This window comes from Miniopterus schreibersii (genome assembly GCF_964146895.1).
Source record: "Miniopterus schreibersii genome assembly, chromosome: 14".
NCBI lineage: Eukaryota > Metazoa > Chordata > Mammalia > Chiroptera > Miniopteridae > Miniopterus > Miniopterus schreibersii.
The window spans coordinates 20,510,959-20,529,749 of NC_138114.1; the positions used below are offsets into that span (position 1 = coordinate 20,510,959).

General features: G+C 39.2%; 1 protein-coding gene across 8 annotated transcripts in view; it reads right to left on the reverse strand.

The window, feature by feature from the left end:
* TET1 (tet methylcytosine dioxygenase 1) overlaps nucleotides 1-18,791 on the reverse strand; it is a 112,762-nt gene that overhangs the window by 61,664 nt on the left and 32,307 nt on the right. For 4 of the 8 annotated variants that reach the window (XM_081157361.1, XM_081157360.1, XM_081157358.1 and 1 more), the window contains one exon: nucleotides 16,133-16,186. In XM_081157361.1, the coding sequence (XP_081013487.1) occupies nucleotides 16,133-16,186 (54 nt within the window). Of the gene's footprint in view, nucleotides 1-14,986; nucleotides 15,148-16,132; nucleotides 16,187-16,301; nucleotides 16,395-16,428; nucleotides 16,926-18,791 lie in introns of those variants that run through there. The other 4 variants (XM_081157364.1, XM_081157365.1, XM_081157362.1 and 1 more) reach the window with 4 other exon arrangements.

Sequence of the window (18,791 nt, forward strand, 5' to 3'; positions counted from 1 at the left end):
AACTGGGGTTCGAGCCGGCAACCTGAGCATGTGCCCTGATGGGGAATCGAACCCTGATCACCTGGGACCCTAGGTGGACGCTCAGCCGCTGAGCCACGCCTGGCCGGGCAAGACATATTTTAAAAAAATAAAATAAAAATGGAAATGTCTGGGGGCAAGTAAATCAAAGCTGAAATTTTAAGGAAAAAGTGGTTAAAAGGAATTGAAGTGGCAGTAGGCAAAAAATAATAAAGCGATGTGCTACTTGGTACTAGAAAAGAACACAATTATACCAGCAATTGCAATAATCTTTTATACATCCTAAGAGAAAGTCAGCTAGACTAAACGTACACATCATTACGTTTAGTTCTAAGAGTGAGAACCTAGCTATATGGAAGTGTGAAATCTGTCAGCTCAGCATTTTTAGATTATTGCATTTAAGTCCCATACACCTGCTCTTTCTCAGCCGTCATGGTGTGTGATCGGCTCTCCTGAGCCATGTCTTCTCACAAGACTTTCAGGATCCAAGCCAAGAAACAAAAGCAAAATCGGCCCCTTCCACAAAGGATTCGGATGAAAGCTGGTAATAAAATCAGGTACAACTCCAAGGGGAGACAGTGGAGAAGAACCAAACTTGATCTATAAGGAATCACACACGAGAGATGGCTCACATTTATGCTGTATCCAGGTTGCCTGCATCTTTAAATGCCCAAAAGGATCACTACTGTCTGAACAGTTGAGCATCTTAATTGTGAAATTATTGAAGCATGATTTTTCTCTTGATTTTCCCCCCTCTGCAATAGTAGGCGGTTCAGTAATAATAAATGTGAGACCTTTTAAAAATAAAAAATAAAATTCCATACACCTTACCCTTTGCTTGGGGTACCAACTGGGTCTTACTAAGCATGTGACAGATACACCAGAGGCTAAACATGCTCTGATATAAAACCCTTATTGCACAGGCTTAGTAGTTAAGTTATGAAGAGGCCATCTGTGTTTTCTGCTTAAGCTGCTGAGAGGATCTCAAGGTTAAAAAAAACCTTCAACGGCATGAATTCACTTACTGCTGCAAGACATGATCCATCTCTGCATTACTACATTAAAAGTGACTCACTCCAGGGACATAGAAACATAGAACAGACTGAGGAATCTCACAGGGAAGGCAGGGGTGTGGGAGTGGGCGGGGAGAGATTAATCAAAGAACTTATATGGATAAATGCATAACTCGAGGACACAGACAATAGTGTGGGGAAGGCCTGGGGGTAGGGTGGGTGTGGGGTGGAGATCAATGGGGGGGGGGGGGGACACCTGTAATACTTTCAACAACAATGATAAATTTCTTTTAAAAAGTGTTTCAGCAACATTTGCTTAAGTACCCAAAGTAAAAAGACTCTATGTCCAAACAGTCCAGTATGCTGTATCTTCCTACCGCTCACCCATCAGTCCTACTTTGATCTTTGGAACCTGACAAAGCAAGTCTTCCTCAACACTTCAGGTATCTATCGGTGATCGATTATAGCCCACAGAATAATATAAACAGCTTGATTTCATACTAGCATAAAAAATAATTACAAGTGGGAGGAGCCCAGCCGGGCGTGGCTCAGTGGTTGAGCATGGACCTAGGATCCAGGCGATCTGGGTTCGATTCCCGGTCAGGGCACATGCCCGGGTTGCGGGCTCCATCCCCAGTCGAGGCTCTGTAGGAGGCAGCCGATCAATGACTCTCTCATCATTGATGTTTCTATCTCTCTCTCCCTCTCCTTTCCTCTCTCTAAAATCAATAAAGATATATTTTAAAAAATTTAAAAAAGAGTGGGAGAAGAGGGACAGTGCCTCCTTACAGTAGCATTCCCATTAATAGATGGAAATAGTAGAAATAGAAATTGACCAACTGGTAAGCACCACATTAATAATTATTGGAAGCGAAAAAAAAAATTATTGGAAGAATTGTCTATGGGTGCTAAAAATATGATAGAATAGGATATTTGCATAGTGTCCAAGGATCTCTCCACATGGTACTCATTAATCACAAGGCACAACAGTAATTGTATAGAGAATTACAACAGACACTTAAGTGATCAAAGCTAACTCAGACATGAGACCTGATATGATACACTGCTTCTGTGGATTCTTGCCAAATATGCATATCCTAAATTTAATCATGAGGGAGCATCAAACTCAACTTGAGGGACATTCTACAAAATATCTGACCAGGAATTTGCAAAAGTGCCAATGTCAGGAAAGATTCCCGAAACCCTGAGGAAGTGTTGCAATTTGGAAACTAAGGAGACATGGCAACTAAATGTGATGAGGGATCCTAGATTGGGTCCTACACATACACACACACACATTAAGGCGACATTAGTGGGGAAACTGGCAAAATTTAAACTAGGTCTATAGAATAGTAATTAGTCTAGTGTCAATGTTAATGTCCTGATTCTTGTCGTGGTACTATGGTTATGTAAGATGTTGATATTTAGGGATGTTGGGTAAACTGTATAAGCAAATTCTTTGCACTAGTTTTGTAATATTTTTATAAATTAGAAATGATACCCAAATAAAAAGTGAAAAAACAAAAGAGCCCCCATCCACCTATCATATTTCCTCCCTCAAGGTTTAGCTGGAACTTTCACACGGATCCAGTGGTTTTCACAATGTTCAGTGTGCTGCTCGGTCTGCTCTTTATTTTATTATTTTTCAATTACAGTTTACTTTTAACATTATATTGTATTAGTTTCAGGTGTACAGCATAGTAGCTAGACAACCAATACTGCACAAAATATTCCCCCCGATATTTCCAGTACCCACCTGGCACCATCCATAGTTAACTATATTACTGACTACATTCCCTATGCTTTACTCACTCTGCTCTTTAATTGTAATGTTAGGGTTTGTGGTTTTTATTTTAATTAGAAAAGTCTTTGATTTTATTACATTCGTATTACAGAAAACAAAACAAAACACCAGCGGATACAGATAATGAAAACTCGAGGAAAAACTCCAAGTCATCTATCTACTCAGGGAAACTACAATAGAGTGTGCCACACCCCTTTTTATGTATATAAATAGATCTGGTGCACTGTGTTTTTTTAATTGATATCTTTAGTGAGAGGAGGAGAGGGAGAGGGAGAGAAACATCGATGTGAGACACAATGATCAGTTAACTTAATTCTTTTCATGTTGTTATTACATGCTCAATATTACATGACGTGCACAGATTATATAACATCTTTAAAAATCTGTTTTCAGGAAAGTATGCTTACTTTAATAATAATTATAATGATGAAACGCTAGAAGCCAATTCATTCTCCTGGACAATTCTGTTGTTCCAAAAATGTTACTGTAATTTAATGATGGTACTACTTTTATGTTATATATACAATATTATTAAAAAATAAATTAAAGCAGTTTTTATAAAGCCATCTGTCGGATAACAATTAACCAGAGTGTAGCTAGCACTAGAACGACTAAACGAAAACACTGCCAAACCAAATGTTGGAGGAGATGTGAAACAACTGAAATCTCGTAATTGCAGTGAAAGTATAAAATGGTACACTCACTTTAGAAAAGTGTCAGATTCTTAAAGTATTAAACATACACCTACTCTATGACTCAGCACTCTAACTCCTATTTATCCAAGAGAAATGAAAACACATGCCCATTATAAAACCAAAACCTCATATAAGAATGTTCATAGCGGCTTTATTCATAACAGCCAAAAAAAGGGAAACAATCCCTGTATCTCAGAGACTGGATAAGCAGCATGTGGTATATTCTTGCAGTGGGACGCTGCTCAACAATAAAAAGGAACAAATGGCTGGCGCAGGCAACAGCACTAATAAAACTTGTAGGTACATGGATTGAAAGAATTTCCACAAAGCTATTAAGTACCTCAGCGGTTTCCCTCCCATTGTTCGTTGTACATAGAATTACAGTATACGCTTGCTGCCGTTATGATAAACTATAAACTTCACCCAGAGGTAATTTTGTGAGTTCTGTTTCTTGTATTTATCCTGAAGGATATTTAATATAATTTGTTACCTATCTGGTTCATAAACAAATCTTTTTTCTTTTCTTCAAAGCTACTTGGGTCCTAAATAGAGTAATTAAGTTGTTACTGATTACCCTCTATTTTCCTTTGTCTCTATTGAGTTTCTCTGGGTCGGGCTTCTGTCTTTTGTATTAGGTTCTGGAGAAGAGTGGATTGTGTGGAAGATAAAAGCCTAAAGTGCCAGGTAGAGAAGGAAGGAGTCTCGGTCACAGTCCCTTGGAATTCTGTGCCTCATGAGCTCGTCATCCCAGTTACCTGCTTTTTCGACATCCCGGGCACTATCCCCACATTTTACCACATAGCAACCTGAGTCCAACTTTCTCAACCAAAATTAACCGTTTTGCTACATTGTGCAAGAAGACATTAAATAGAGTCATAAGCCTTTTTCATTATTACTTAAAAGTTCTATTCATTTAATCTTTAAAAGTTAAGACATATGCCATTTTTATGCCTAAAAGAAAGTCGAGGTGCCCTACAGGTAATAACACACAAAACAGAAAATTTAGGTTAAAATGGAGTCCATCGTAGTACTTCATTCAGACGAGAATCATGAATGGATACTGAAAATCGGTGAGAAGTAGCAGGACTTATATGAAGTATCTCCACAAGAAACTTAATCACAAAAGGGAAAAAAAAAAAACTCAGTATTGGAGAAACCTGGCAGATACCACGTTAACAAAGTGATCAATGTTAAAATCATATTAATGGAACACACTGACATGGTGTTCCTCCAGATATGATTCACTAAAAAAGAACACAAACTTCTGTGGCATTCTTGGTAAAAATGCATAAACAAACACTGACTAAACCCAAATTCAGGGACATTCTACAAAAATAATCTGTATTCTTTGAAGACGTAAGATTGACAAAACTAAAGAGACACAACTGAATGTCATGCCCGATCCAAGGTTATCTTTTGATATGAACTACATTAAGGACAATTGGTAAAATCTGATCAGTAGATTAGATAATAATAGTATTGTATCAACGTTAATTTACTGATTTGATCATTGCACTATAGTTAAGTAAGAAGCCATTCGTTTTATTGTATTTTTTTAAATCCTCACCCAAGGATACTTTTTCCATTGCTTTTAACAGAGAGTGGAAGGCAGGGAGAGGGAAGAGGGGTGGGGATGGAGCATCTATGTGAGAGAGACACACAGATTGGTTGCCAGGGATTGAACCTGCAACCCAGGTACATGCCATTGACTGGGAATCAAACCCTCGACCCTTCCAGTAAGAGGGCCAACGCTCTAATCACTGAGCCACACGGGTCAGGACAAGACATTATTGTTTATAAGAAATATACACTTTAGTCTTTGGAGATAAAGAGACATCAGAGAATTCATGGGGGAAAACCTATGTGGAGAGACAGATGAAGAAACGAGCTAGAATGTTACCATCTGGGTAAACAGGGTGAGCGGTGTATAATGCTTTGTCCTATTCTTATACAGCATTTCTGCTTAAAATTCTGTTGATTTGCCCAGCCGGGCGTGGCTCAGAGGTTGTCGAGCATCGACCTAGGATCCAGGAGATCGAGGTTCGATTCCTGGTCATGGCACATGCCCAGGTTGCGGGCTCGATCTCCAGTCAGGGGCGTGTGGGAGGGGACTGATCAATGACTCTCTCATCATTGATGTTTCTATCTCTCTCTCCCCCTCTCCCTTCCTCTCTCAGAAATCAATAAAGATATATATATAAATATAAAATTATGTTGATTTAATTAAAAAATTGTTAATGAAGTCCCCAAGAAATAAGTAGAAAGATACTTTGTAATTTCAAAGTTGAGCATATTATACTTCTTGGCCAATAAATTTGGCTTAGTTTTCTGACTGAAAAGTCAAAATAGAAAAACACATTGCTTATATTGTCCTTTTTTTATCTGACCATGGGCAACACATAAATAAAATTTTCAGGCATTAATTAATTAATTTGAATTTTTAAATTAAAATTTTCACTAGACATTACATTAAGCAGAAGTTAGCCTGCTAGGCCTTCAGTAGCTGTATCATGTGTCATATTGCAAAGTAGCCTAGGAAATGTGGCCCAGGTAACTCAGCTTTCCGAAGGCCATCGCTTGTTCTAGTGAAGTGATCAAGTATCAGAGGCTTTAAATAAACCCTGGACAGCTGGATTAAATTTCTGGTGAAATGTTCTCACCTGCAGTGCAGCGAGCTATTTCACAGCATCCATTAAGTGAGGGCGTAAACTATATTCCATGGGTGGAATGACAAAATTAACATTTGAAATAGGTTCTAATTATTTTCATCAGCAAATGACCTCAGATTTTTTAAAGGTTCATCAGAACCCTTACTTCAAGCTAGTAATACTTTTTTGTTTGACCATGGCTCTATAAATACCACTACTCCATTTTTTTTTAAATTTCTTTATTTCAATGAGCCAATAATTAAGGCATCCGTTTCTCTTCCATTTCCCTGCTACCATTTGGTGTAGATGCAGCAGATCATTTTAACTTCTGAGTCTACTCAACTACATTTATTTCTTTTAATCTGCTAATCTCCAATTCTCAATTTAGGATCCATTCCAAGAAGCAATGGACAGTCTCCAACAAAAACCTCAACAACTAAATATGGATTGGATTATCTACCTCAATCCTGAAGTTTTACTCTTACCCACATTTCTTGACCTCCAAATAAAAAGATTTTATAATATGCAAAAAAGACAAGTAGTAGTCAAAATGATCAGTCAACACACACATACACACACACACACACACAAAAAGATGGGAAAACCAGGAAAAGGAGACCAAAAAGACATGACAACCAAATGCAACACCTGATCTAAGATTGGACTGGATACTTGATCAAGAGGAAAACAACTAGAAGGGTTTTTTTTGGGGGAGCGAGGGGAGCAATTGAAAAGATTTTTGAATGGATGGTGTCTTGGATTAGATTAGACTGAATCAATGTAAGATTTCTTCAGTGTGATAATTGCACTGTGTTTATGTAAAATATTCTTTACTTAGGAGGGGTATGCTGAAGAATTTACAGAGAAAATGGACACTGGTCCAAAAAGGAAAAAAAAAGTATATGAAAAGAATATACATGTTTAATGTATAATTCTTTCAACTTGTCTGTAGGTCTGTTTTTCAAGTAGTGAGAGAAAAATTAATCCTAATATGTGTCCTGATTTCCATAGGAACTCATTACAGGGACTATTCAAGGCTAGCCTCATGGTCTGAGACAGTATATTTTCACTTATTTACACAGATGTCATTACAGTAATTTCTACAATTCACATCTAACTGACTAAAGTTAGGCCGTGACATGCATTAACTCAATCATTTGTTAAACTGACATTTATTGAGTTATAGGCACAAGATATTACATTAAGACACTACGTAGAACACAAAGTTGAATGCTGTTCTAAACTGAAAAGGTTTATAATCTAGTTTAAAGAATAATGAAAACTACCCGGCCAGGTGTGGCTCAGCAGTTAAGCATCGACCTAGGATCCAGGAGATCAGGGTTCGATTCCCGATCAGAGCACATGCCCGGGTTGCGGGCTGCAGCCAATCAATGACTCTCTCATCATTGGTGTTTCTAGCTCTCTCTCTCCCTCTCCTTTCCTCTCTCTGAAATCAATAAAGATATATTTAAAATAAAATAAAAATAAAGAATAATGAAAACTACTTAAAATCTAAACACATTAACATTCACACAGCCGGTGCGGCTCAGTGGTTGAGCATCAACCTAGGATCCAGGAGATTGCAATTCGATTCCCAGTCAGGGCACATGCCCGGGTTGTGGGCTCGATCCTCAGTAGGGGGCTGTTCAGGAGGCAGCCGATCAATGACTCTCTCATCATTGATGTTTCTATCTCTCTCTCCCCCTCTCCTTCCCTCTCTCTGAAATTACAATAAAGACATATTTAAAAATAAATAAATACATTAATATTCTATAAAGGACCTTATATTAATACTCATAACAAAAACAATAATGATGGTGATAGCAATCATCAACTGAGTGTCTACTGTATGTGGGATAAATTCAGTAAATTCAAAATTACATAATGTACCAAACAACCCTGTGGATTAATTATTGTTCCTCTTCAACACATAATGAACATAGGTGTCCAAGAGTTCAGTTAAATTTCCCTAGGTCACAGTTAATAAACAAAAGAAGCAGGGTTTAAACCCAGAACTGTGTGACATTAAAGGTCATGCACCTTCCTCTGGGTACTGCTGAAACCACAAGGAGACACACAGTTAAAATTTTCAAATGAAAAGTAATCAGAAGCACTGTGATATCAAAATTTAAATGCTTAGAAATGTTCAGATATAGTTTTCCAGAGGAAAGTTTAAAATAACTTTAAACTTATTTCAAGAATTGGAGTATTCGGTTATTAGATGAATTATTTTCCTTTCCTAAAGTAGAAGGAGCCCTAGCAGGTTTGGCTCAGTGGTTAGAGTGTTGGCCCTTGGACTGAAGGGTCCCAGGATTGATTATGGTCAAGGGTACATATGACTTTTGCAGGCTCGAGCTCTGGCCCTCAGTGTTCCTCTTTCTCTCCCTCCCTCCCCTCCACTGTCTCTGAAAAGCAATGGAAAAAATATCCTCGGGTGAGGATTTAAAATCATAATCATAATAAAATAGAATGAATATACAAGATATTAAGTGAGCCCGGCCAGGTGTGGCTCAGCGGTTGAGCGTCGACCTAGGATCCAGGCGATCGGGGTTTGATTCCCGGTCGGGGCACATGCCCGGGTTGCGGGCCCGATCAATGACTCTCTCATCATTGATGTTTCTATCTCTCTCTCTCCCTCTTCTTTCCTCTCTCTGAAATCAATAAAGATATATATTAAAAAAAAAAAAAAAAAGATATTAAGTGAAAACATTTTTTTTAATTTTTACTTATTGATTTATTTATTTTTTAGAGCGAGAGAGAGGAAGGGAGAGAGAGAGCAACATCAATTTGTTGTTCCACTTATTGATGCATTCATTGGATGATTCTTATATGTGCCTTGACCAGGAATCAAACCCCCAACCTTGGTGTATCAAGACAATGTTCTAACCAACTGAGCTACCAGACCAGGGTCAAAACATTTCTAAGCCCAGCCAGTTGAGTGTCGACCTAGGATCCAGGTGATCGGGGTTCGATTCCCGGTCAGGGCACATGCCCGGGTTGCAGGCTCGATCCCCAGTGGGGGGCATGCAGGAGGCAGCTGATCAATGACTCTCTCATCATTGATGTTTCTGTCTCTCTCCCTCCCTCTTCTTTCCTCTCTCTGAAATCCATAAAGATTTATTAAACAAATTAAAAAAAAACACATTTCTAAGATTTACCAAAAAAAAAACACACCAGCTTCAGATATTTAAGATAATTTAGTGAGCATTTTATGTGATTCTTATCTGGAAGAAATCATGTTTAAGGTATATAAACATCACTGTAACTTGTATCCTGTTTCAAATGTGTTCATCCCAGTCATACCTTTATCTTTGTAACTGAATTCTAGAATTCAAACTATCAACTATGAGATGGTTTTTATTTCTCACCAGAGAATACTTTTTCCATTGCTTTTCAGAGAGAGTAGAAGGGGGGGCGAGGAGGGGAGAAAGAGAGAGAGAAACATCAATGTGAGGGAGACACAGATTGGTTGCCTCCCCCGTGTGCCTTGACCAGGGCTGGGGACTGAGTGGAATTGAACTCAAGACCCTTCAGTCCAAGGGCCAACGCTCTAACCACTGAGCAAAACCAGCTAGGGCAACTGTGAGATTTGTTTTACATTGATGATATCCTAGTCTTTATGAATATATGCTATGAAAATACACATTTTCTGAAAGGTTCACTCAATATTTTTAGTAACATATATTACACCTTTAAATATAATAATAATATCACTAATTGAGAAATTACTGTCCTAAGCACTTTACATGTATTAACTTCATTTAACTCCATAACAATCCCATGATCTTATATGAGTGTATGTGTATACTATATTTAAAATTAAACACACATACAACATAACACTTAAAATGAATAATTTAGTAATTTAAAACTAAATTCCTAAAATAAGTTTATTGTTTAACATCTGGCTCCTTAGAACCATGAAAAGAACCTATGCTTTAATCAAAATCATACGACATCACTAAATTTTAAACATAGTTGACAAAACTGTAACATCTCTCCCCTTAAAATTTGTCACAGAAAGACCTATTTTTAGTTCAAAAAGGACTAAAGGGCTTAGTATTTAAAACTATAAATCATCAGAACAGGTTTATAAAAAAGATACTGTAACTTTTATTCTCTTGCATCGGCCACTAGGATAGGCAAATCTTGCCATCAAATCTTTAAAGACATTATTTTTATGACATATTTTGGAAATTAAAAAGCATTATGAAATTAATTATAACTTGAAAATGAATTAAGATACTAGTAAGGTTTTGTCAGAATATGGAGAGTTATATAGTAAGGAAGGTAAACCTCAGACAACACTATGAGTCCTGCACTATCAACACAAACACAGTATCAGACGGGCTTAAGTATTCAAGATGCAAGACATATGTTCTTTTCTGTGCTAGAAAGAATTCAACAGACTTTTTTTGTGGCCTAAATGAAATTTTCCTCAAGCCCATTCACCCTACTTGGCTTTCATTCACTCTGATTCTCTGTTTGGGATCATTCCTAGAAATTACAGAATGGAGTCTTAGTCACTGGAAATGTACATGCTCCAATGATAAATGAATGATTTGACTGTGTGTGAGCTGGATTAGTGACAACTCAGCCCTGAAATCAGTCTGATCATCTTTGGGCAAAATGCTAGCCTACAATTTCCGCATATGCAAACCAGAAGCCCCATGTGTGCCTTTGATTGTGTGAATAAACACTGATGGCTGAACACACGGCTTTGACAGTTTTTGCCAGCTTATGACATAATGAGGAAAATAAGGACCATGTGTTGAATCATAAATCTAAATTATTAAATTTATGGGAGCATCCTGTATTGAGATTATTGTCTTCCAATTTATACATACTAAGCTGGAGCCCTGTTGTAGATACTCTCCCTACCCACTCTGAATGCCCCTTTCCCCCCCACTGGTCTGTTATATCCCGAAGTCTGAGATTCACTGCCTAGGAACACAAAGGCCTCCATCAAAATGGCCTGTTTCATTCTCTAAAAAATGGTCTAGCTCAGTATTTGACCCATCACTTAAACTTGCAACACGTTGCTATAAATCATGGAATGTTACATTACTACCAGAGTTAAGAAAAGTTGATCATTTTACCAATGCTTTATTTTACTAACTGAAACAAAGTTGTACATAATTGTGCAAGGGAAAAAATCTCTAATAACTGTTACCTTCCATTTTTTTGTAGTTTAATGGGTATTTAAAATAAACACGAGAACTCAATGAGAGTTAACTTGGTACTTTTAAATCAGCACTAGTATGTATTACAATTTATAAATGAAGGGAATAGTTCTCAAAGATATCAAGTAACTTTCCCTAGATGGTGTTTTCCCTATGTCAGCGCTTTGTTTTCCTTCAATGCACCCACACATACCACCATTTGTAATTTATCCATTTGTCCCTAATTTTTTCCCCCCTCGCCCTTCCTCAGCACCATTTAGTCTCCTTGAAGGCAGAAACCATTGCAGCCCCAGCATTTAGTATGTGCTAAAAATTTATTTCATGAATGTTAATAATAATTGTGTTCAGGAAAGAACATTTATTAAGCATTTACTATGTGCCAGGCAATGATGATATAACTAAATATTTTGAATGTCACTGTCATGTAAATCAGGACCATGTACGAATGTGATTAATGAGTGATCTGATTCTCCTTTTAAAACATATTTCGAAAAGACATGTAAGTATGTCCGTGTCTGTTCTCTTTCAGTGAAATCTGTGTCTTATATCCTTCACTCCCCATCACTCCAGCATCACCTGTTCTGCTTTATCACCACCATGAAAGAAGGAAGGAAACAGTGAAGAGCAGGGCTGCCAGTGCAGAAGCTAGCAGGAAGATCACTTCGTTTTCATTTTTTCTTTTCTAAATCATCTGTAGACAGTTTCCCGGTTTAATACCCACTGACATTTCTTTATATTTGCTCACTCAGTCATCCAAATACTACTTTGAAGGTATTTTATAACCAAATAACTAGAAAAATGTCCCTTAGCAGCCTAGAAAGAGTATCTAATTACAGAAGGCATAAATGGGGTCCCTCGCAAGGGATGCCCACACTTTTTATTTTGAAATGACTTTAGATTTATAGAATAGTTGCAAAAATAGCAGAGAGCTCTATATACTTCACCCAGCCTTGCCTAATGTTACCTTCTTACAGAAGCGTGGTTCTAGTACTATTTCTGACCCTACCATAATGCCTGCCCTACGGTCACTAGTGATGCTGAATATGCTGTTTGCCCCACCAGGTCCACACTCTGTCATCTACTCTAGACCCTCATACATGCCAGCAAAGGCTGACCAAGATCTACTTCATCAGTGGCCTGTCCCTTTCCTTTTCACTTCTGATTGGGAGCAGCCAATGAAAGCATCAGGACACTGGAGGGCAGGGGATTTATTTCCATACCCCCTTCTCTATGACTTTCTCTTTGCAGAAAGATCCTTTTACTGAAGGGCCACATTCAGCTACAACTCTTCTACTTGGGTTCGTGCTCTGAATTCCTCGCCTTCAAGCCTAGGAGTGGCAATAGTTCTCTGATGTCATTACACCCGTCATTTTTCCATAAGCCTGCCCACGTCTTTCAAACAGTCCCTTTATTAAACTTTCCTCAATACCCCCAATTGAGTGTGCAATCTGATATTCTCCAGGGACAAAGACTGACAACCTAACCAAAGTGATATTACCTCAAAATTGACTTTCTCACCTGGCCAGGCATGGCTCAGTAGTTGAGCATCAACCTAGGGTCCAGCTCGATTCCTGGTCAGGGCACATGCCCAGGTTGCAGGCTCAGTGCCTGGTGGGGGGGTGGGTAGGAGGCAGCCAGTCAATGACAACTGTCTCATCATTGATGTTTCTATCTCTCTCTCTTTCTCCCTTCGTCCCTCTGAAATCAACATCTATTTAAATATAGCTTTTCTCTTTAAAGAAAAAAAAATTGACTTTCTCTATGGGTATATACCCTTACATCCCAACACACAAAGCAAAGATTATTTACATAAATGTTTTTTACCAAGTGAAGTTCCAAATGATGCCACTCACAGTCCAATGTCAAGGATCAAGGCCTGGAATGGCTTCACAACTTTGCCTTATTCAAGAGTCATGGAAAGAATTACAGTCCAGCTAACAAGCTGCCATCTACATAGAAAAATAATTCTCATGATCATTAACAGGGCTTGAGCAGGACCCTGGACATACAGCACTGTGCTGACCTGCCACCCCCACCCCTGAAACACCTGATTCCCAGAAACTGTCATTTCAGCTAGAGGAAAACAGTCTCTCCAGTCAGGAATTTGAGACCACTATTTATGGTTTTAAATTTTGAATTACAGTAGAATGAATATAGGTTATCGATAAAGATAACAAATTGTTCAAAGATGAGAGAGGTGTGAGACACACCAGGCAATTTCAGCCCCACAACTGGACTTGGTATTTATTAGTCAGCAGGTTCAGAGTTGGGTGGGACAAGCTTCAATTCTAGATCCAATTTCCTTAACCAGGCTCTTTATCTATCCGACTGCTTCCTAATAGATGATGAAGATGAAAGTTAGTCAAGATACCTATAGCATCTACCCTGACAAGGAGCAAAGAACCAGGGATATCTGAAGACCTAAGAGGTCAGAGTCAAAGGAAGCAAACTGGTTCTCTGGTACGATGCCTAAGGCAAAGAGAGAATTATGAAAGGAGACCAGCTGTAACTTGTAGATCCTATCACTGATCTGGGCACAGCCAGCTGCATATTAAGTCGGCATCCACCAAACCTTAAATTGAAGGTTTTACTCTTCCCCCACCCTCCTTCCCAAAACGTGGAATTAGTTTTCTTAACATCGCATTCAGAATTATATAATATTCTACATTTGCTCTAACTGTATTTTACAAAATCATACTAAAATCTCAAAGTAGTTTAGCACTTCCTCTATGGAGCAGAGAAAGCTTTTTTAGAAGAAAAGTATGATGCCCAACAGAACATTAAATGAAATATTTTTAAATGCCGACATCAGAAAAAAAATATTTTTTCCTTTTAGAGCATTTCCCTACTCTTGTACGATGATCGATAACTACAGAGGAAAGCGAGCAAGAATTCAGTTCCGCTTGCCGTGGTGCATGAAGTTCAGCCACCCACAGGCACTTATTTTTTAAAAGTCAGAGTCCGCTGCCATGATTCAAAAAAGCAACACACAGTATATTTATTTCTGAAATTTATTTCAGGTGACAGGACGCCCACAGACTAACAAAATAAACACAGAGTTAAATAGTACTACCAAAGCCCGATTCTACTTCCTAGCAAAGGCGGGTAATTTAAGCTACCAAGCTTCATCTATATCAGTTTGCCCATGTAGTCTATCCCTTTATCCCATGCCCTCATCCCTGCCTCCCACAAATTTGAGAGACATTTATAACAGCAGGACTTTTGATGATATACTTCTATGTGGGGAGGAGAAGGGGGTAATGGCGGGGGTGTGAATCAATGTGTAGAAAAACAAAACAGAAAAGGGTTCAATTTACCTTGAAAATAACCAGTATTGCCCAGTTGGGGGTGGCTCAGCAGTTGAGCATTGACCTAGGATCCAGGAGATCGAGGTTAGATTCCGGGTCAGGGCACATTCCCAGGTTGAGGGCTCGATCCCCAGTAGGGGGCGTGCAGGAGGCAGCCGATCAATGACTCTCTCATCATTGATGTTTCTCTCTCTCCCTCTCCCTTCCTCTCTCTGAAATCAATAAAGATATACTTTTTAAAAAGAAAAAGGAAATAACCAGTATTCTATTTGTGCAGGCCAAATAAGAACTTGTGCCAAGCAATTTCATTCACTTACCATGCCCAGCACACTGATGATTGTGTGGTAAATATTAAACAAATACTTGTTGGTTGATGAAAAATGGCCATGGCAATGTTGTGTACACACAGGAAACAGAAACTCGAGGTGATCAGACAAATGAGAAAGCAATGCAAGGTCTGGCTCTCCATGCCAATAACATGTTCAAGATGCACACTGGGAAACAAGTGAAATAAAAATCTGCCACCTTCATAGTTCAACATGTTGTTCCTCTTTGAATGCTAAAACTTTATTTGCAAAAGAAGTTAAAATATTTTACATTATGGGTGCACAATGTAATATTAAAGACCAGCAGTTTTATTGCTTAATATATCTTCTTGAGTGAAAGATTGCTTGCTCAGGTTGCTTACATTTATAATAGCAATATATCACTTGAAACCTTAAACACACAAGCACTTATTTGCTAGACTAAAGCTAGCCTCCAACTTTTAGCAATTCCATATGCTTTTAAATTAACCCTTTTAAATACTGTACAAAGCTCATAGCACGGATTGCTAGCTTACACCCGAATTAGGTTACTACTAAATACTCATTAGGCAAACTATTGAAAATAAAGAAAACATGCATTTTCCTACAGCTTTATAAATGTCAAAATTAAAGATGATATAATGAGAATTTGGGGTTAAGCAATTATAATTTGGCTTTAAGATCTCAATGGCTTACACATTTTAAGTTTGACTAAAATCTCTAAGGACCTTTTCCTTCAGAAAGAAAAATCACACATTTTAAAATGGTATCTAATGGAAAGTCTATTAAAATCATAATGGATCATAGCTGTCAACTTCAAACAGTGTCTTTCTTCTTAAGAGCTCAAGTTTACACACTGGTGCAACACCACAAATGCAGATGCTACAAAGGGAGCTACAAAGAGAAATAAATTTTATTCACTACACTTTGCATATAAACTTTTCCTTCTGCAGATCTGTGTGGAGTTGAAAATAAAGGATGCTAATATGCATATTATGCAGCACATCAAAAACAGAGAAAACACTTTGAGTGAAAATTCATTTACTGAAAACCTGGGAAAATTCACATCCACTGTCCTCCAAATTCACCCCTAAGTGACAGAAAAAAACTATATGAAATGGACAAAAATCAAATATGATTTAATCAATAGCTGATTACCTTTAAAACTTTGGGCTTCTTTTCCCTCTGGGGCCTCTTGTTTTCCTTTATAACCTAAAAAAAATCAAATTGCAAAATGAGCCTCCGTTTTAAGAAAATAAAAAAGATTAACTCCCACCCCCCCCCAAAAAAATTTTTTTTGGCTATTTCTCCATAAAACTACTTATACCATTTAAAATCATCAACATGTTGGCTCAGCAGAGAACCTAAAGAGCTTATGTAAAATGTATACTTTAAAAGTCACTGGAGGAAAAAAAAAAAAAAAAAGCTTGCATAAAGATGAAGTAGGGAAATACCCTTTCTTCCCCTGAAAGTCTGTCTTAATTAGCCTCTGCATTCTTCACGGCGAAGCCCACGAGGTAGCCATCTTGCTCGCTCCTGCAGAGGAAGCCTCTACAGTGGAACACTTCTGCAAACTGCTTTTTGGTATTATTATCATGGTGTTTAAAGGCAGCCCTGGCCTGCCAGCACTGTAGACGTGCTGGGCATGCCTTTTGCAAAAACAGCCCCACAAAGAGTGCAGCCAATGGCAGTGCAGAGCTTAGCAACTCCAAAGTGATCTTCTCTGCCTAGCCTTCCCAGACAAAGGATCTCCTGTGCGGCTCTGCTCTCACCACAGGACACAGGCAGCCACAAGCTGCGACATGGAGTTCACTGCAGAGGATCTGGTCGCAACGAATTCACAGGAGGCTTCTGCAAAAACAATGCACACCAATCCCCCAGGTCTCCGCCATCGGATCAATGGCGGAGCCTCCCTGATTAGTAACCTCTCGGTGGCTGCCAGGGCAGGTCTGCGGTGGGGAAGGGGGGGGAGTGTGCGGCGCAGCCCTGCCTCCAACATACAGAAGATATAGCTGAGCTGGGGGGGGAAGGCATTTGGGCTTGCTGAAACTGGAAGGTATTGTGCATTTTTACTTTATAAGGCAAGGCTAAATATTGGCGATATTTAAGGCAGGGAGGTTATGTGAGGACAGTGGAGGCTCAGCTGTTGGGCTGAGTGTCTCATTCCTCCGGAACCACACCTCTTTGCAGCAGGCGCTTTGCCCAGAAACACAGCAATTTGATTTCTGTCAATAAATGTCCAATGACAAAGGCGGATTAAAAAAAATAAATAAATAAAGCCACTTAAAAGGCAAAGGGCATGATGAGGGCACGGAGAGAGGGGAGGAGTTTTCAAAATACACTTGCCACTCTATGTGGCCGGAGAGAGAAAGATTCCCTCTCTTGTTCTGGGCATTTCTGGTGACCTTCATTTCCCAAAGAAAGCTCTCCCTCATACCTGTGGGACAAAGCAGCACCTTCGGCTCCTCAGTCTCCCAAGACCATCAACTGTCACTGAGCATCTTTCCCCACGTGGAGCCTGTCTGCACGCCACGCTGATGGTCAGACAGCTACCCACTTCCCAGGGACTGGGACCTGAGCCAGAAGTGGAACAAGCAGCCACCCACATGCACACACTGGGGCTGCACCCTGTGCCCACTGGGTGGTAGGTGCTGGGAGAACTGAGCCCCATAGTTGGAACTTGCCAGATCCTCTAAATGGCAGAGCCAGAGGAGTTTAGCTCCCGCCCTGGAACTCTCTGGCCATGCGATAGTGGCAGTAGAGCAAGAATCGGTACAGCTGCTGTGAGCTGGCAAGTCTCAAGGTCACTGCCAAAACTCGGTGCACAGGCTGGTCACAGCCCCATCACAGCCACCTTGATGGCTGCAGCGACCTTGGGAAGACAGCCTCAGCTCCATCCTCACAGGGCCAAGGTTTCAGCAGCCCATTTGGGGGATTGGCGGAGGGCCTCCCTGGCTGCTAAGCCAAAGATGGGTTTTCCACTTGCAGTTGGATTTAGAACAGATTCCCACAACCAGAAACCGGGAAGGCCAGGAGGCCTGTATTTCATCACCCTTGATTCCTAGCCTTTCGGTTTGCCACAAAAGCATGCTTTCTAGGTTGGAATGGGAACTCCAATGTGCATTGTTTTTCCATTAAAAACTACTTCTCCCTCACCCAGCCACCCTCAAAATTTTTAACAAATGTAAGAAGCCTACTTGTAGCAAAACCAGTGGATTCTGACCTAACCACACCCGCGCAGGGAGACCACACTAAGAAACTCTCTGTGGGGAATGGAGCAATCATGAAATAGGTAGAAAAACAGGATCAAACACAAGATTTGAAAATGAGTGGAAGATGTTTCCCTAAAAATAGGTGCAAACCCTACATTTCTTTTCCTTTGGAGATTATTTTTGTGTGTGTGGTAAAATATTATAACACAAAATTTGCCATTTTAACCACTTTTAAGTGTATAATTTAGTAGCATTAAGTACAGTTACAATGCCCCAGACACTCTGCACCTGTCAAACAGTAACTCCTCGTTTGTCTCCTAGTCATTGCTATCTTATATTCTACTTTCATCTCTATAAATTTGCCTATTCTAGGTATCTCATATAAGTAGTATCACACCCAATATTTGTTCTTTTGTGTATGGCTTATTTCACTTGCATAATTTTTTAAAAATATATCTTTATTTTATTTTATTTATTTATTTTAAAATATATCTTTATTGATTTCGTAAAGAGGAAGGGAGAAGGAGAGAGAGAGAGAGAGAGAGAGAAACATCAATGATGAGACATTCACCCAGTCAGGCGTGGTTCAGAGGTTGAGCACCCAC